Below are 19,927 nucleotides of genomic sequence, written 5' to 3' on the forward strand. Positions count from 1 at the left end.
CCTGCAGATGGGGAGCCAGGGCTTGAACCAGGATCCTTATGTGGGTCCTTGTGCTTAGCGCCACCTGCGCTGAACCTGCTGCGCTACAGCCCGACTCCCATTGTTTCTTGTTTTTTTAGAGAAGTGGTCTTCCTAAGTGGGAAATGTATGCAACCCAACAGGTGTGAAAGATGACTCAGTGGTATATAGAAGAATGTTGAGATTTTTTTTCTCTAGACAAATTTAGCTTAATATTTAACACAAGTTGACAAAATGTTTGTGTATACATACATATGTTGAGTTACTTTCCCAACAGTTTTCATTAATAGAGGTTTATAATGTGTATATATACACACAGTGTATATGTATAAGTTTATAAGTATATATGTATATACTTGTATATATATAATTTTAAAAATTTTTAATCAGAGCACTGCTCAACTCTAGCTTATAGGGATTAATGCCTCAGACATGAAAGTCTTTTTGCATAACAACAGTATCTCCTCAACCCCTATAATCAGTTTTGACATCACTGCATCATCTTGCAGCAGCTCAGTTTTAATGTGTAATTCAGATCATTTGTATCTTCTTTGGAATAGCAAATATGTGTTTTTTTTTTTTAAAGTTTATTTACTGAGAGAGAGAGACCAAAATACTACTCAGTTCTGGCATAATGTGGTACTGGGAATTGAACCTGTGGCCTCTGAGGCCTCATACATGCAACTTCTGTGCTGTAATAAACTGAGCTGTCTCCCTGACTACAAATGTTTTATAACATGGCCATTGAGATAAGTCACCTGGGAGTACACTTGTTTTGCCATACATAGTTGAAGTTTAGGCCTTGGCCCCCATGGAATTGGGAGATGCTTTGGTGTCTCTCTTGCCACTTCCGTCTTGGTCATCTCTCTTTTTTGATGTGAAAAAATCAGCGCAGAGTGGCAAAGCCCTGGTGATTATTCCCCCCCCCCCCAAAAAAAAGGGGAGAGAAGGAGGAGGAAGAAGAGATGATGTTGATGATGATGATGAAGTTTGGAGTGGATCAGCTATCTCATCCAATGCCATAAAACAAAATATGCTGATAACTCAGTCGATGTTAGTACCCTGGACTCCTAACCCTGATTCTAGGACCAATTTTGCTAAGCTCAGCAGCCCCCTAACATGTGACCTTTTGAAGCTCTTTGCCTATTAACTCAGTGACTAACATGAGTTGACAAAAGCATTTACAGGCTTTGCTGTTTCTGAATTTGACCATAACCTCTGTCAACTTGTTTTCTCAATGGGAAGATACCTTCTTTTTTTTTTTTTTTATTTGAGATTTTTTTTTAATTTATTTTTTATTTAAGAAAGGATAAATTAACAAAACCATAGGGTAGAAGGGATACAACTCCACACAATTCCCACCAACCAATCTCCATATCACATCCCCTCCCCTGATAGCTTTCCCATTCTCTATCCTTCTGGGAGCATGGACCCAGGGTCGTTGTGGGTTGCAGAAAGTGGAAGGTCTGGCTTCTGTAATTCCTTCCCCGCTGAACATGAGCGTTGACTGGTTGGTCCATACTCCCAGTCTGCCTCTCTCTTTCCCTAGTAGGGTGGGTCTCTGGGGAAGCGGAGCTCCAGGACACATTGATGGGGGTTCTTTAGTCCAGGGAAGCCTGGCCAGCATCCTGATGGCATCTGGAACCTGGTGGCTGAAAAGAGAGTTAACATACAAAGCCAAACAAATTGTTGAGCAATCATGGACCCAAAGGTTGGAATAGTGGAGAGGAAGTGTTGGGGGGGGGGGGTTACACACTGCAAACTCTAGTGTACTTCTACTTTCAGGTATATATTTTGCACTTGTTTATGTATACATGTGAACATATGCTCTCTCTCACAGAACCTGGTGTATATCTAGGTTTTTGGACTTTGTTAGAAAGTGATCCACATGGGATGGAATTAGAGAATGCTATGAAAGGAAAGGTCTCACCCGAGTAATGAAGCTGAAGGGTTGTCATTCCACACCTGAAGTCTCTGGGCACAGTCTGAGCTGAAGCATGTTGAGGTGGCAGTCGTTGCATTGATTAGGTTGCGATCAGCTGATGCAATATTATTTGGTATGGATTGGGAGAGGCATGTGGGAAAGTGGCCCTGTCCTAAGGTTCCAGGACTGGGAGAAATATAGGCTCTATAGTGGAGATGTGAGGTTCCTGCTGTCTTAGGGTTCAAAAAGACAATGGATAGTTAATGTTATCATTACATTATTTGGTAATTGGGTTAACTTTGAAAAGTCCTTTTGTTAGGGTTTGCTGTATAGTACCCAGTATCTTGTAAATAGCTGTGCCACTGGTTGCCTCTGATCTACTTGGTCTAGGCTTTTGAGAGAGTCCGCATATCAAATACACAGCCTATATATTAAGAAGACTCAGTCTGTGTTTTAAAAACTTCGAGACATACAATTAATTTTTCCCCTCTCATATTAATTAACTAGTGATTTATATGACTACACTTTAATAGGAGTGTACATAAACACCATTCCCACCACCAAAAGACTGTGTCTCATCCCACCAACCCACCCCCAACCCCCACTGGCCCAGGAAGCCGTATGTCTACCCCTCACCACAGGGTTTTTACTCTGGTGCCCTACTTGGGAGATACCATCTTGTAGAAACCTTAAGCTAGTTTCCCTAGATGACAAGAATGAGTCCTGTACCCTGTTTGGTAGCCCCTACACTTCTTACAGCTGGTTGTGGTGGCAGAGGCAGTGAAGCCAGTGGTGATTTTTTTTGCCTTCAGTCACTGGGGCTCAGTGCCGGCACCACAAATCCACCACTTCTGTGGCTTTTTTCCCCCCTGTATATATAGGACAGAGAGAAATTGAGCGGGGAGGGTAGATAGAAGGGTGAAAAGATAAGATACCTGCATACCTGCTTCACTGCTTGTAAATCAACCCCTGTGCAGGTGGGGAACTAGAGGCTCAAGCCAGTTTTCTTACGCGGGTCCTTGCACTTCATACTATGTGGGCTCATCTCAGTATATCACCGTCTGACCCCCCACCGTTGGTGATTGTGTGCTTTAAAGATGGTTGTTTATATGAGGGGATGGGAGAAACCAGAGCCTTGGTTACCTCTGGTTTATGGTAGTGCTGGAGATTGAACCTGAAACATCCAGGCATCAGGTGTGTAAATCCTGTGTTCATATCTGTCTCCCCAACCCAAAATTGTTCTTTTTTCCACTGCTCAGCTCTTACTTATTGGGGTGGTGGGGTTTGAACCTGGAACATCAGAGCCTTAGGTATGAGAATCTGCATAACCATTATGCTATCTATCCTTCGCTATAGCCATTTAGTATCTTCCACTGTGGATTTATGTAGAAGTGGATGAGGTGTGATTCTGATGAAGCTTCTCTAGGGCTGATTTCTTCTCTTACAACCTGGGTTTATTAGCAAATTGGTAATCATTTGCCCTATCTCTAGGACTTGTGTTCTTAATGTAACTAATTTCAGTTGGAGGTGAGGAGGGAAATATTGCTTGACGTCTAAAGAATATAAACAGGGACTACGGAGAGGGAAAATCAAGTGCTGTTTGAGGAAGGAGGTACAGAAATACATACAGGCAAGTAGGCGAGGAAGACAGCCTGCTCACACATGGCTCCTCTGTAGCTTCAGTCTGTGCTGTTGGCATTCTCTTTTGTCACCCTTCTCAATGCCTTCTTCTATTTTAGTCTTGGGCCTGCCTTCTCCCTTGACCCTAAGAAATGCTTTTTTAAAAATTAAAAATTTATTTATTTGCTTTTATTATTGGATAGAGACAGAGAAATTGAAAGGGGAGGTGGAGACAGAAAGGGAGAGAAACAGAGAGACACTTGCAGCCCTACTTCACTTGTGAAGCTTTTTCCCAGAAAATTGGGTTCTTGTGCACTGTAATGTATGCACTTAACCGGGTACGCCACCACCTGGCCCCAACACTAAGAAATCTTTAGGGGAGTAGGGCTGTAGCACAGAGCGTTAAACGCAGGTGGCGCAAAGCACAAGGACTAGCATAAGGATCCCAGTTCGAGCCCTGGCTCCCCACCTGCAGGGGAGTCGCTTCACAACCAGTAAAGCAGGTCTGCAGGTGTCTATCTTTCTCTCCCCCTCTCTGTCTTCTCTTTCTCTATCCATTTCTCTTTGTCCTGTTCAACAACAACAACAACAATAATAACTACATCAATAAAACAACAAGGGCAACAAAAGGGAATAAATAAATAAAAAGATAAAAAAAAGAAATCTTTAGGCAGCTGTCTCTGGACAGAGAACACTTTAAAAAAGACTTATTGGGAGTCAGGTGGTAGTGCACTGAGTTAAGCCATGTGGTGTGCAGTGCAAGGACCTGCATAAGGATCCTGATTTGAGGCCCCATCTCCCCACCTGTAGGGGAGTCACTTCACAGGCAGTGAAGCAGATCTGCAGGTGTCTGTCTTTCTCTCCCCCTCTCTGTCTTCCCTATCTCTCTCCATTCCTCTGTCCTATTTAACAACAACGATATCAATAACAATAACTACAACAGCAACAAAAGGGAAAATAAATAAATAAATAAATTTTTAAAAAGAAAGACTTTGTGGTCCGGGAGGTGGCGTAGTAGATACATTGGATTCTCAACCATGAGGTCCTGAGTTCGATCTCTGGCAGCACATGTACCAGAGTGATGTCTGGTTCTTTCTCTCCTCTTTATCTTTCTCATGAATAAATACATTCTTTAAAAAAAAAAAAAGACTATGTTTGTGAAAGAGAGCAGGGCATTGACAGAATTGAACCTGTGGCCTCTGGGGTCTTAGGCATGGAAGTCTAATATGCATGCTATGCTATCTCCCCAACCCTAGAGGACACTTTTTGAAAGAATTTGGAATTTTGTAGAGCAGATAGGGCTAATAATGATATTCAGGATAGATATCCTTTTGGGAGAATTGTTGTGGGGATAAAAGGGCTGTTGAAAGATTCAAGGCCAGCGTGCCTGGGTACAAGGCCTCAACTCATAATCATACTTTGTCTTTTACCAGTGCCTTTTGTCTAAGGCCCTGAAAGGGCTCAAACAGATCTCTGCTCTGAATAGTATTATTCTTTGCTCTTTGGAATTTGCTTGAGGTGGGCTTAAGGTCCTGAAAAAGGGATGTGTTACATTGTTTTAGAAGGGGGAAAAGCTAGGCACCCTGATCTCTACTTCAGGCTTTGCTGAAAAGACAAGTTTATGGAAGTGAAATAATGTTTACAATCTTACCCAAGGCACTTCTTCTGTCTGTGTTGGTTTGTGTGTAACCCAGCTTGTGTGTTGTAAGAAACAAACAAAAAAACCCATTTAACAGAATATGTGGGTATACTAATGTTTACAGGTGATTTTTGCTTAGAGGGCGGTGCTGAAGCTAGTTTTTGTATGGAGCTAAGGGTCTTTGCTAGCAGAACCTGTTATTTGATTACCCTTTCAAGTTTTCAGTTCCTTCTTTCCCATCTGAAAAAGCATTGCCAGATACCCATTAAAGGAGATGGGCCCTCCCAAGGATATTCTTTTATGGAATACAGGTAGTGGGAAAACCTGGTATGACTTTTAGCAGATGAGACCAGCAAGATAGCTTCCTTTGATAGTGCATTTGCTTTGTTATGTGCACAAACAAGGTTAGAATGAAAATGGCACGACTCATACTAGTGAAGAAAGTTTTGATGTTGTGGTAGCTTTTCTTCTGTCTCTCTGTCTCTGGTTTTCTATCTGAAAATGTCATCCTGGTGTGGTGATGCCCTAGTGACAACAACAAAAAAAGATTTTTAGCAGCTGAGAAGCCATGTTGAACACTCCCCCCCAAAAAAAAATTTTTTTTTACAAAAATAATGGCTGAAGGGCCAGGCAGTGGCGCATCTGGTTGAGCATACGCATTAGTATACGAGGATTATGGTTCAAGTCCCTGGTCCTCATCTGCAGAGAAAGCTTCACGAGTGGTGAAACAGTGCTGTAGTTACCTCTCACCTCTCTCCCTTTATGTCTCCCCTTCCCTCTCAATTTCTCTGTCTCTATCAAAATAAATAGGGAGTCAGGCGGTAGCGCAGTGGGTTTAAGTTCATGTGGCTCCAAGCCAAGGACCGGCGTGAGGATCCCGGTTCGAGCCCCTGGCTCCCCACCTGCAGGGGAGTTGCTTCACAGGCGGTGAAGCAGGTCTACTGGTCTCTTTCTCTTCCCCTCTCTGTCTTCCCCTCCTCTCTCCATTTCTCTCTGTCCTAGTCAACAACAATGATATCAATACTAACTACAACAATAAAATAATAAGGGCAACAAAAGGAAATAAATAAGAAAGAAAGAAAAATGTTGACTGTACATTAAATCTCCTTGTTCCTTTTATTGTCTTTCTTAGTTTGCTCCCTAATTGTTTCATTTTCTTCCTCTTCCCCAGTCCAGGCTGGCTACAATCAACAGCATTCAGAATGTCCAGCAAAGGGAGCAGCACAGATGGCAAGACAGATTTAGCTAATGGTAAGATGCCAGATGGAGGTGAAGTTATTTCTGCTGTCAATGAGGTTCTCTACCCCCAGAGAGTGGAGACCTGGATTTTGGTGTGGAGAAGGAAATCTTTCCTAAGAGTGACCTTTCCTGTATGGTTGTGAGAACAGGAAACTATACAGGAAGCACCTTGGACTGCCTGATATTTCTGCTCCTTCAGCTTTTATTTCCAGAAGATTAGTTATAGACTGTGTCTTTAAGAATCCAGGTGGTGTGCCTGGGAGATAACATAATGGCTATATAAGACTTTCATGCCTGAGACTCTGAGGTCCAGGTTCAATCCTTAGTATCACTGTAAACCAGAACAAAATAGTACTCTGCTATCTATCTACCAATCCATCTAATGTATCATCAATCTATTTATCTATTTCTTTTAAAATAAATAAACATTTTTTAAAAAGTCCAGGTAGTTTAGAACTCAGAAAGACTTGGGTATGATAAGAGTGGTTAACTAAGGGGAAAAGAAGATCCAGTTGGTGGTGCAACAGGAGTTGTTGGGAAGAATTTCTTCCTTAGATATGATGATGAGAGAGGTCTTTCCAGGGTAGATCATAGTTGGATAGAGACAGAAGATGAAATGTCATCTTTTCAACTATGCCAAGTGAATTAGGGTTGGCGCTTTTTTTTTTTTCTAGAGCTAGTGCTGAGTGTTAAATCACTGGCTTATAGGCAGATTTGAAAGTGGAATAGCAAAGTTTTGATTGAGTATTATAACTACTAAACCTAAGTTTTTCCACCAGTGCTATGCTCTAAGCCAACTTCTAGACTTGAGAGATACTTCAAGTGGATGGGGTTAGGTAGGACTGAGTCCAGTGTTTGCCACGCCTTTAGGATACAACTAGAGCCATAGCTGATGTGATAGGGAATATGGGATTTTCGTTCCACCCACCTGGTTTTCGTTCCACCTCCATCCTGGTTGTCTTTTAAAATTTTTTTTTTTAATTTATATTGGATAGAGACAGAGAGGGAAGGGTAGGTAAAGAGGGAGAGAGACATCTGCAGCTGTGCTTAACCACTCCTGAAGCTTTCCCTCCTGCAGGTGGGAATCAGGAGCTTGGGCCCTGGTCCTTGTGTACTGTAGTGTGTGCATAACCAGGTGCAGTACTGCCTGGTCCCTTTTGTTTTGTTTTTACCAGTGTCATTCAGCCTCTCCAAAGCTAAGTGGTTCAGTTTTTTCCACTGGGCTTACTCAAAAGGTTGGGCTTCAGATGTTCAGTTGATTGGGAGTTTGGCCATTAGTTGAATTAGGGGTTGGTGAAGCTATGGCCTGCAGGGCAGATGCAGTCTGTCGTTGTTGTGTAGTTGACTGGAACATAGTTCTGCCTGTTCACTTATGCAGTATTTATGGTTGCTTTTGTGCTACAATAGTGAAATTGAGTGTCTGGCACAGAAATCATATGGCCAAGGCTGGGGAGATTGCATAATGGTTATATAAAATGACTTCATGCCTGAGACTCAGCTCTCAGGCTTAATCCCTAGTACCAACATAAGCCAGGACTAAGCAGTGCTCTGGTAGTAAATAAGTAAATATAATAATACAGTCATATGGCCTTTTAAACCCAAGACTTGGCTGATTTACTCTTTATAGGAAAAAATGTTTTTGCCTGACACTGAGCTAGTCTTGGTTGTTGACTAAGGATCTGCCTATGAATTTATGATGTGCTCTGTCTCTGTAGAAATATGGGAGTGCCCCCGCCATGGTAGGAGTTTTGCTATTTTATTTTTCCATCACCACAAAAGGGATAGGTGTGATGTTTTACCTCTCCTCACCACTCCCAACCTCTTAACATTTCTTCCCCCCCCCTTTTTAAAAAAATATTTATTCTCTTTTGTTGCCCTTGATTTTATTGTTGTAGTTATTATTGTTGTCGTTGTTGGATAGGACAGAGAGAAATGTAGAGAGGAGGGGAAGTCAGGGGGAGAGAAAGATAGACACCTGCACTTAACCCTCTGTGCTACCGCCTGATTCCCCTCTTAACATTTCTAACTCTATAACTTCAGTCTTCATAGCATAAGAAGACTCAGCAAGTGTAACTCCTTTGTGCAAATTGCTACACTTGCTCCCTTTCCTTTATACCTTTAGCCCAGTCCATCTGTTGTTCTTCTCCCTTCCTATAGATAAAGACAGAGGGTTGGAGGAGAAACCACGACACCTTCAATGCTGTGGGGGCCAGGCTCCAACCTGGGTCATAGTACATGGTGATCAGTCATCATCCAGTTAAGCTGGTTTGTTGGTTTCAGCTCACTTGTTTTCACACAGTGCTCAGTTAAGGTGTTTGGAAAGAGCAGCTGGACTAATGAGATAGCTCACCCGAGAGGGTACCTGCTTTACCATGTATGAGACCTGGGTTTGGGTTTATGGGCACTGGGAAGACCTTCAGTGGGATGGTCCCTCCTCTCTCTCTGTTTCTGTAAAAGTTTTGACCTGAAGTGGTTAAGGTAAGCCCTGGTAAAAACAAGAAAATGCAAATGACTATTTCTCCCAACTTCTCTCATTGCTTAAACCAACCAACGTGTTTAATTTCTGGACTGTCTTTTGCCTAAATTGATTGAAATGGGAGTAACGCTTCTAAATGACAGGAAAGGTACTCATACTTTGCCGAAACCTCAGTGTGGTATGTGAGTTGAACCAGTTCATTTTGGAGTTACATAACTACCTGGCTTTCTTGATAGTCTTTCCTTCTGCCGAGCCAGACATTTGTAGTGATCTGTAAAAAGGAGCATTGTAACATGCTCACTCCCCTCTTCCCACACACCCTGACCTCAGATGGAGTTGTATCTTATTGGAGTAGGATTTGGAATTGTTTACCATCTGTAGCTTATTATAGTGGGTCAGAGTGACCTGTTCTGGCTGCCATCATGGCACTTCTGATATATTGTACTTTTCTCCTCAGGTACCAGCAGAGTTTCCTTGGTTTTAGTAAGTTTTATGTGTGCTTTCTGAAAAAAACTCATCTTAATAGAGAGTTTTTGCAGCTAATACTACTAAAATGATTAAATCAGTACAAGTAAGCCAAATACATTGATTAGCAAGAAGCTAGCAAGGATTCACTCAAATATCACAAGTTCTGCTTCTCTTTCTTGCTTTATTTTTATTTTATTATTTGCCACTAGGGTTTTTTGATAGGGCTTGGTGCCTATATGACGAGTCTACTACTCTTGGAACCCCCCCCCCCTTTTTTTGTTTTTATTTCTGACAGAAATTGACAGGGAAAGAGGAGATGGGGAGGGAAAGATACCTGCAGCACAGCTTCATCACTCATGAAGCTTTCCCTGTTGTTGTTGGTGGCAGAGAAGAGAGAGAGAAGGTCCGGAGCGAAGAGGGAACACAAATCTTTATTTGCGCTGGCACCTCAGAGTTGGGTGCTAGAGAAACAGGTTGGGCCACGTGGAGGTAGTGAAAATGGCTGTCTCACGCAGTAACCTTTCCTGCGTCTGAACACCGAAGTGGAGCGCTGGCAAGAGAGCGAGGTGCGGAAGAAGGGCTTTTATAGGAGCAGCTTTCATGAGAATGGGAAGGGGGAGGAGTAATCATAGCACTCCAGGATAGGATAATAACTCTTGTGAGAATGGGAGGGGGGAGGAGTAACCAAAGCACTCCAAATATCGTGGGGAAATAGACAGTGCCCTGAGGGCACAACATGGCGGAACAGGCACTCCAAGAATGTCCCAACTCTCGCGGGAACTAGCAGTAGCCTGAGGGGACAACATGACAGATGTGACTGCATCTGCACAATTTCCCAGCATCTCCCCCTTTCCTTTTATCTAATGCCCAGGGCAACAGTCTGTAAAGTCTATGAACTACTCAGGGTCAGTCTAAGAAAAACCAGCAACGTGAAGGGAATGAAGCTGCTGTAAAATTGTCTAAAGTGTCAAAAGGGTATACTAGCAAGTCCGATAGAAGTCTCAGTCCAAAGTAGTCAACTAGGGGAAGAAATGGCAGGGGATGAAATGCTGCATGAGGAAGGTCAGCCTCTGGAATTCCACTTTTCTGTAGAGAGTGAGCTGGAACCACCAAAACGTGACAGACAAAGCAGAAGCAGGAAAGGCAGACAGGCAGTAAAAAAGTTCTGTCCTTGGCGTCTGTGAATCAGGTTCTTCAGATCACATCAGGTGACATCTAGGGTTTCGGGGGGTGTGCCACTGTAGTCATGCCATCTAGTGGGTGATGTCAGGGTGTGCAGGGGTCCAGATGTTTTTTTTCCGGGATTCCTGTGGAAGAAACACAAACAGTCTGCTTCTCGTGGTTAGCAGGGCATCTGATTTGAATGCTTTATAGAAAAAGAGGTTTGGTGCCGTAGCCAACTGAGTATTGGGGGATGTATCTTTCCTATTCATTTATTATTATTATTTTATATTACTTGTCATGGTAGTCAGCCGTTATCTGGAAGGTCCTGGGTGATTCATGGGGAAAAAGAACTTATCTTTCAACAAGGACTCTAAGGTGTAGGGAAGCGGGAACTATCTTATCCCTTTTTTTTTTTTTTTTTGGGTATTTTGCATTTTGTTGCCCTAGTTGTTTTATTGTTGTAATTATATTGTTGTTATTACTGATATTGTGGTTGTTGGATAGAACAGAGAGAAATGGAGAGAGGAGGGGAAGACAGAGAGAGGAGAGAAAGAGACACCTGCAGACCTGCTTCACCGCCTGTGAAGGGACTCCCTTGCAGGTGAGGAGCCAGGGGCTCAAACTGGGATCCTTAAGCCGGTTCTTGCACTTAGTGCCACTTGTGCTAAACCCGCTGCGCCACCGCCCGATTCCCAGGAACTGTCTTTTAACATAAACTCTATGGCCATGCCAATGGCAACCTTGAGGGCACATGTGACTCCCCACATGTTCCCCTTTCTTATATCATGTTTTGATGTTTGGCAGACTTTGTTTTGTGACAGGGTGGACTGTGCCTGTCTTAGGTTGGGGATCAGCCTTCCGTCTTACCCGTCATTGGAACACCTGGTCATTTTTGGCCAGTAGTACCAGGTGCCCTGTCTTAGGTTGACTGGATAGCACTAGTTTCCCCTTACCCGTCATTGGCTAGCCAGCCCTCTTCATGGTGGACGTTCTGATGGAGGGGGGCACATCTTCCGCAGCAACTCCATATTCTGCCATGTCCAGTGAGCTTGTATAGGTTGCATCTTTATGGCATCAATCTGTTGCTGCAAAAAAGCCATGAGCTTATTAAAAATTATAGGACCGTGGTCTGGGAGGTGTCGCAGTGGATAAGGCGTTAGACTCTCAAGCGTGAGGTCCCAAGTTCAATCCCTGGCAGCACATGTACCAGAAAGATATCTGGTTCTTTCTCTTTCCTCCTCTCTTTCTCATTAATAAATAAATTAAAATGTTTTTTTTTAAAAAGAATTATAGGACCTATCGTGAGCAGAAGAAGTGAAACAAGCTAGGGTCCCACAACTAAGGGTAGACAGGTAAGGAAGGGAGAGTGTATCCATTGGTATGAAGAGGTAGGATCATATCTCAAGTCTAAGGGAAGCAGTCAGTGGATGTGATGTCTAGGGGAAGAGGGCTGTGGGAACAAAGGTGCTGAATATATAGTGTTTGGGTTCGAGAAGAGAGCATAGAAGCGATTTGGATCAAGAGAGGGGAAAGTGGGTTGTCATGAATTTTCACATAGGAACGAGCAAGCCATGGAAATAAGTTAACAGTATACATACTGTCAGAAAAAAGGTTGAAGGATTCTGGTACAGGTTTTAATGCAAGGAAAACAGCATGAAGTTATTTGTACTGAGGGGAATTCTCAGGAAGCTCAGTAAAGAGAGGTTTAGGGGGTTGTTTGTCCGGGTAATATATAAGGGCAGCAGCTCCCTTTTTTCCACCATCAGTGAAGACTGTAGGAGCAGAAGGAATGGGATCTCGAGAGAAAAGCTTAGGTGCTAGTAGAGGCAAAAGAGGTAAAGAAGCTATCAATTTATTAGAAGGAAAATGGTTATTTGTCCTGGAAACCCCACGAAGCTTATGGCAAAGTGGGAATGATGGCGTATGAGTCACTCTATATCTGTGAGAGAAAAGGGCAGAATAATTAAATCTGGTTCTTTCCCTAAGACCTGCACAGACCTATTTCTTCTTTGGCAGACCATGAATGCTAATGTGCCTATCTCAGTGAGGAGTCTTGGAGCTCCGCCTACTGGCATGTGAAGCCACTCAGAACCCCCATGGTTCTGCCACAATGCCCCTACTACTGTGGGGGTAGAGTTAAAGATTAGAAGGTTTACCGGAGAGGAGGGGGAGATTCAAACAAGGTTCATGTCCTGGAGGGCCTGGTTAACCCTTTCCAGTGCCGAGGAGGCCTTGGGAGTTAACCTACGTTTTGAGGAGGGCTGTTTGTTTCCTTTTAACAGGTCAAACAGTGGTTGGAGGCAGCTTGTAGGCAGATAAAGATACTGCCTAAGCCAATTTAAATTTCCAAGAAAACTTTGTAAAGAAGCAAGAGTGAGGTTAGAAGGAAAAGTAACACTAGGTTTTAAGAGTTCTCTGAACTCTTTGGAGGAGTATGGGTGCCACACCTGAGGGTTTTGTCTATTGGGGGCCACATTTACCGGGAAGGTGTGGACTTGGTCTGATGACACGGGGGAAAGAGTTACAGAAGTAGAAGCTGCCGTAGTTGCCACAGGGGAAACTGAGCATGTATCTATGGGGATGGAGCTCTTGGGGTGGACTGCAAAAGGTTTAAGGTCTCTAAACGCTGAAAACATATCCTTTAACTCCTATATCTCAGCCACAAGGTCTCTTAATGATGAGGTATCGGTGGGGGAAGGGGTTATGGAAGCCGCAGAAGGAACCGAACACGTGTCTGCCGCAGAAGGAACCGAACCCGTGTCTGCAGGGACAGCGGGTGAAGGGGTCATGGAAGCCGCAGAAGGAACTGAACACGTGTCTGCCGCAGAAGGAACCGAACCCGTGTCTGCAGGGACAGCGGGTGAAGGGGTCATGGAAGCCCTGCAAATCGCTTAGGGCGTTAAAGTCGTAAGCACATATCTCTTAACTCTTGTATCTCAGCCTCAAGGTCGCTTATCCTCATGGCAGACCACGTTGTACATATCTTGTAAGTGGCGATTATAGCTATGAGATCCCATGGTGTAGCGAAAATTAAAGTGTCTCTGAGAGCGAGAACCTGTCCCAGGAGAGAAGGAAATAATGTCTGGGACATCTCCTCATAAAACAGAAAAAAATCCCATGGTGGGGGAAACGCGGGGCCGCAGTCAGGCGGCTGCCACTTACCTGTGTCTAGGCGGCTTTTCTGGACCTCAGGCCGGGCGTGAATGTGGGACACATCGGGCACCAGATGTTGTTGTGCGGGCCAGGGAGAAGAGAGAGGAGGTCTGGAGCGAAGAGGGAACACAAATCTTTATTTGCGCTGGCATCTCAGAGTTGGGTGCTAGAGAAACAGGTTGGGCCACGTGGAGGTAGCAAAAATGGCTGCCTCACGCAGTAACCTTTCCTGCGTCTGAACACCGAAGTGGAGCGCTGGCAAGAGAGTGAGGTGCGGAAGAAGGGCTTTTATAGGAGCAGCTTTCGTGAGAATGGGAAGGGGGAGGAGTAACCATAGCACTCCAGGATAGGATAATAACTCTTGTGAGAATGGGAGGGGGGAGGAGTAACCAAAGCACTCCAAATATCATGGGGAAATAGACAATGCCCTGAGGGCACAACATGGCGGAACAGGCACTCCGAGAATGTCCCAACTCTCGTGGGAACTAGCAGTAGTAGCCTGAGGGGACAACATGACAGATATGACTGCATCTGCACAATTTCCCAGCATTTCCCCTTACAAGTGGGGACCAAGGATTTGAATCTGGGTCCTTATGCATGGTAATGTGTGCAGTGTGTATCACTGAGAGGCCTCCCAGGTTCAGTTTTCTTATTTTTAAATTTAGAGAGAAGAGAGACGGGAGATACACCACAGCACCACTCCACCATCCATGGAGTGTTTGAGATGCTCTCTTGTGGTGTCAGAGTGCAGACCCAGGGCCTCATTATCGCCATGCTTTCCTATGTGAGCTATATCACAGTCTCCACAAATCCTACTTACCTCTTCTACTTCCTTGTGGGTCTTGGGATCTTGGTGAAGAATCTTTAGGTGGTAATGCTTTCTTGAAATGGGAAATAGTCTACCTCTACATTTGCTGTCAAGATTTTAATCAGTTATTTTCCAGACTTTTGGCTATGAATGTTTCTAAGAAGATGACTATGCCAGTTCTTGCTGGGGATGACTATTCCTCCCTCCTTCCTTCCCTCCCTCTATCCCTTCCTCCCTTCCTTTCTTGCAGCCTGAGTTTTATCACTGGGGCTCCACATCTGCATAATTCCACTGCTTCCAGCTGACAACAACAGCTATTTTTTCTTCCTTTTTCTCCTATTCCTCCCCCTCCTCATTTTCCATCTCTTCTCTTCCCCTTTCCCCTCTTTCTTCTCCTCACAGGAAGGAGAGGTACCAGAGCATCCACCTTTCTTGAAGCTTCCCCATTGCAGATGCTCCTGTGGCGTGCTGGGGGGCTTGAGCCCAAGGTCCTTGTGCAGGACAAAGAGTATGCTCTCTCAGCTCATGTTCCTTTTTCTGTCCAGTTTAGTTATCTATTTTAAATAGTAATGCCCATCCATCATAAAAGGGTTAGGGTGTTTGTATGGGGAATATGTTCATACAATTTTCAGGTGCTCTGTCTTTGAGAATTTAGTGTCATTTGGGGTTTTCTGCAGTTCTTCACTTGTGTTTAGTACTTTTGCCTGTGTATGACCTTAGTCTTAAAGTTTAAATTTCCTGTTCCTTACAAAAAAAAAATTTTTTTTAAAGATTTTATTTATTTTATTAGTGAGAAAGATAGGAGAGAAAGAGCCAGACATCACTCTGGTACATGTGCTACTGGGGATTGAACTCATGACCTCATGCTTGAAAGTCTAGTTCCTTAGCCACTGCGCCACCTCCCAGATCACTCCTTACAAGATTTAACCCCTCCCCCCCCAAAAAAAAATTCTTTATGGGCATGTATGTTGAAAACACTTGGAGCAAAGTTAGCTTCTGGTATTGCTTTGTATTGCTTATGACTACAATGCCTTTACAGTCATTTTATTTTCTTCTTTCCTTTTATTGATAAAGACAGAAATTGAAATAGAAAGAGAGACATTTCTGTACTGCTCTACCACTCACGAAGCTTCCCTCCTGCAGGTGGGAACTAGGGTCTTAAACCTGAGCACGGTAACATGTGTTGCATCACCCCCCCCCCATAGTTTCTGGGTCTTTTGTTGAATGATTGCTTAGACTGAATAGAGGCAGTCCTGATGACAACACTATTTGCTTATCTCCCCTCATAAACATTCCTCTACAACAGGCAGCCTGTCTAGCAGTCCAGAGGAGATGTCTGGAGCAGAGGAAGGGAGAGAGACATCCTCAGGCATCGAAGTGGAGGCCTCAGACCTGAGTTTGAGCTTGACTGGGGATGATGGTGGCCCCACCCACACCAGCACAGAAAGCCGAGGCACAGATACAGAGAGCTCAGGTGAAGACAAGGACTCCGACAGCATGGAGGACACTGGCCACTACTCCATCAATGATGAAAACCAAGTCCAGGATCACTCAGAGGAGGATGAGGATGAGGAGGAGGAAGAGCATCCTCGACGCCGAGTGCAGCGCAAAAGGGCCAACCGAGAACAGGACTCTTCAGCTGATGAGCAGGCCCTGGAGGACTGGGTGTCCTCAGAGACGTGGGCCCTGCCCCGCCCTCGCTGGCAAGCCCTCCCTGCCCTGCGGGAGCGGACACTAGGATCAAACGCACGCTTTGTGCATGAGGCCTGTGGGGCCCGAGTCTTCGTGCAGCGCTTCCGCCTGCAGCATGGGTTGGAGGGCCACACGGGCTGTGTCAACACCCTGCACTTTAACCAGCGCGGCACCTGGCTGGCCAGTGGCAGTGATGACCTGAAAGTGGTGGTGTGGGATTGGGTGCGGCGGCAGCCTGTGCTGGACTTTGAGAGCGGCCACAGGAGTAACGTCTTTCAGGTGAGACTAGCAGAGGGCACTGTGGAGACAGTAGGACTGCCTTGATGCTTACCAGTGTGTCTGTGTGTGTGAGGGGGGTGGGGGGTGAGGGACAACTTGGCAGGAGTTCGACACCTGGACTGCTCCTGCCTTCTTCTGTCATGACCTCTGGGAGTTCAGTACACCCAGAGACCCAGGGACCTTTCATTTCATGAGCATAGAGACTGCAGGGAGCTTATTGCAGGTAGGGGCTCATCAGCAAGTCCTGAATCCTCCTTGGAAGGAACATGTGGAAAGGGTCAGAGGCTCCAAGGCAGACTGCTGGGTTCAGATACTAGCTCTTCCTTCAACCAGCCATGTGAGGTTGAACACATAATACAACCTCTGTCTTGGTTTATCTTACTATTTTAAAAAATGTTTTATTTATTTGCTAGAGAGATAGGAGGAAAGAGAGAAAGAGAACCAGAGCAGCATTCTGGCACATGTGCTGCTGGGGATTGAACTCAGAACCTCATGCTTATAAATCCAATGCTTTTGGGAGTTGGGCAGTAGCACAACGGGTTAAGCGCACCTGGTGTGAAGCACAAGGACTTGCGTAAGGATCCTGGTTCAAGCCCCTGGCTCCCCACCTGCAGGGGAATCGCTTCACAGGCGGTAAAGCAGGTCTTCAGGTGCCTGTATTTCTCTCCCCGTCTGTCTTCCCCTCCTCTCTCCATTTCTCTCTGTCCTATCCAAAATCAACGACATCAATAACAGCAACAATAATAACTATAACAACAATAAAAAAAAAACCAAGGGCTATATCCTAAGGAACCCAACACATCCATCCAAAAAGATCTGTGTACACATATCTTCTTGGCAGCACAATTTGTAATAGCCAATACCTGGAAACAACCCAGGTGTCCAACAACAGATGAGTGGCTGAGCGAGTTGTGGTATATATACACAATGGAATACTACTCGGCTGTGAAAAATGGTGACTTCATTGTTTTCAGCCAATCTTGGATGGGCATTGAAAAATTCATGTTAGGGAGTCGGGCAGTAGCACAGCAGGTTAAGCACACGTGAAGCATAGGGACCGGCATAAGGATCCCGGTTCGAGCCCCCAGCTCCCCACCTGCAGGGGAGTCGATTCACAGGTGGTGAAGCAGGTCTGCAGGTGTCTCTCTTTCTCTCCCCCTCTCTGTCTTCCCCTCCTCTCTCCATTTCTCTCTGTCCTATCTAACAATGATGACAACAGTAATAACTTCAACAATAAAAACAACAAGGGCAACAAAAGGGAAAATACATAAAAGAAAATTAAAAAAGAAAAATTCATGTTAAGTGAAATAAGAAACAGAAGGATGAATATGGGATGATCTCACTCTCAGGCAGAAGTTGAAAAACAAGATCAGAAAAGAAAACACAAGTAGAACCTGAACTAGAATTGGAGTATTGCACCAAAGTAAAAGACTGGGATGGGTGGGTGGGGAGAATACAGATCCAAGAAGGATGACAGAGGACCTAGTGGGGGTTGTATTGTTAATGGAAAACTGGGAAATGTTATGCATGTGCAAACTATTATATTTACTGTTGAATGTAAAACATTAATTCCCCAATAAAGAAATTAAACAAACAAACAAACAAAAAACCAAGGGCAACAAAAGGGAAAATAAATAAATAAATGTAAAAAAATTTTTTAAAAATCCAGTGCTTTCTCCACACTGTACCACTTCCCTGACCACTGTCAGTTTTTTTTATCTATAGTGCATGGCCAATGACAGTAGATCATGAAGATTAAGTAACAATAGAAGCTAAACATTTAAAACTGAGACTGATGCTTACTAAGCATTTGATAGCTATGAGCTAGTTTCTCTCAGGTTATGCCCTCCATCCCCACCCAGCATAGAGGAGGTGCAACCCTTTTATCCCTAAGCACCTTTTCTTCCTCCCTCCCCTCTTCCTTCTTTCCTTCCTTTTTTTCTTGTTATTAGTGATTTAATATTGTTTACAAAATTATAAGATAACAGGTGTATAATTCCATACCTTATCCACCACCAGAGTTCTCTGTACCCTATTCCCTCCATTTGAAACTGTAGTAGTTCTCTCAAGATCACAGATGTGGGTTGACTATTATTTCTATAATTATATATTTATATATATTTGCCCATTTTTTTCTTCGGTCTTGCCTTCTCTTCCTTTCTTTTTAAATTTATTTATTTAATCCCTTTTGTTGCCCTTGTTATTTTATCGTAGTTATTATTAATGTTGCCGTTGTTGTTGGATAGGACAGAAAGAAATGGAGAGAGAAGGGGAGAGAAAGATAGACACCTGCAGACCTGCTTTACCACTTGTGAAGCGACTCCCCTGCAGGTGGGGAGCTAGGTGCTTGAACCGGGATCCTTACACTGGTCCTTGTGCTTTGCACCAGGTGCGCTTAACCCACTACGCTACTGTTCGACTCCTTCTCTTCCTTTCTAAGTCACATCTAGTACTTCCTGAGTGTCTCCCCCCCTTCTCTGGGTCCTGATGGAATTGGACCTCAGAGCCCTCTGTTCACCTAAGCACCTTTTCTTTTCCTTCTAGCTTCCTACTCCTTTGTAGCAAATTAAAAAAAAAAATTATTTATTTTCCCTTTTGTTGTCCTTGTTTTTGTTTATTTGTTTATTATTGTTGTTGTTGCTAGATAGGACAGAGAGAAATGGAGAGAGGAGGGGAAGATAGAGAGGGAGAGAGAAAGATAGACACCTGCAGACCTGCTCCTCTGCCTGTGAATTGACTCCCCTGCAGGTGGGGAGCCGGGGGCTGGAACCAGGATTCTTATGCCATCCTTGCGCTTTGCCCCACATGCGCTTAACCTGCTGTGCTACCGCGGGACTCCCCTTTGTAGCAAATTTATGTTTGCTTTCTAAATCAAGAGATTATTATCTGAGTGGGAATAGTCCTTATCCACTTGAGCTCTGCCTTGAACCGCCAGCTGAGATGCTTTTATTTGGCAGAGACATGTTTCCTCTCCCTCTCCCCTTTGACTCATGGAAGAAATGGGACATTAGCCAACCTGCTGTTTTTCCAGCATCAAGCAACAGTAAGCAGTGAGTTGGGGTTATCATTATTGTTTTTCCTTTCAAATTCACCTCAATTTTTGTGTCTCTGTGTGTGTGTTCTTTTGTTCATTGTTAACACCCAGGCCAAGTTCCTTCCGAATAGTGGGGACTCCACTCTGGCCATGTGTGCCCGAGACGGGCAGGTTCGAGTAGCAGAGCTGTCTGCCACACAGTGCTGCAAGAACACAAAACGTGTGGCCCAACACGAGGGGGCATCACACAAGGTGAGTGAGTCTGTCTGGAGGCAGCAGTGCCTCTGCACCTCTACCTTTGTGGTGAACGCCTGCTTACACTCCTTTCAGATCTGAGACTTCTAGATGAGGGGAGAAAAGAAAATCCTCTAACTTTGAGAAAGGCTAGTATGTGATCAGTGTCTAGTAGTCAG

The 19,927-nt window shown here is 44.3% G+C and overlaps 1 protein-coding gene across 5 annotated transcripts in view; it reads left to right on the forward strand.

The window, feature by feature from the left end:
- Window positions 1–19,927, forward strand: part of DCAF8 (DDB1 and CUL4 associated factor 8) — a 69,773-nt gene that overhangs the window by 23,145 nt on the left and 26,701 nt on the right. For 4 of the 5 annotated variants that reach the window (XM_060197686.1, XM_060197683.1, XM_060197684.1 and 1 more), the window contains exons 3-5: window positions 6,373–6,452; window positions 15,816–16,480; window positions 19,626–19,766. In XM_060197686.1, coding sequence (XP_060053669.1) covers window positions 6,404–6,452; window positions 15,816–16,480; window positions 19,626–19,766 — 855 coding nt within the window. In that variant the 5' untranslated portion in view covers window positions 6,373–6,403. The remainder of the gene's footprint in view (window positions 1–6,372; window positions 6,453–15,815; window positions 16,481–19,625; window positions 19,767–19,927) is intronic. The other variant, XM_060197685.1, reaches the window with a different exon arrangement.

Source organism: Erinaceus europaeus, chromosome 9, assembly GCF_950295315.1.
Source record: "Erinaceus europaeus chromosome 9, mEriEur2.1, whole genome shotgun sequence".
Taxonomy (NCBI): Eukaryota; Metazoa; Chordata; class Mammalia; order Eulipotyphla; family Erinaceidae; genus Erinaceus; species Erinaceus europaeus.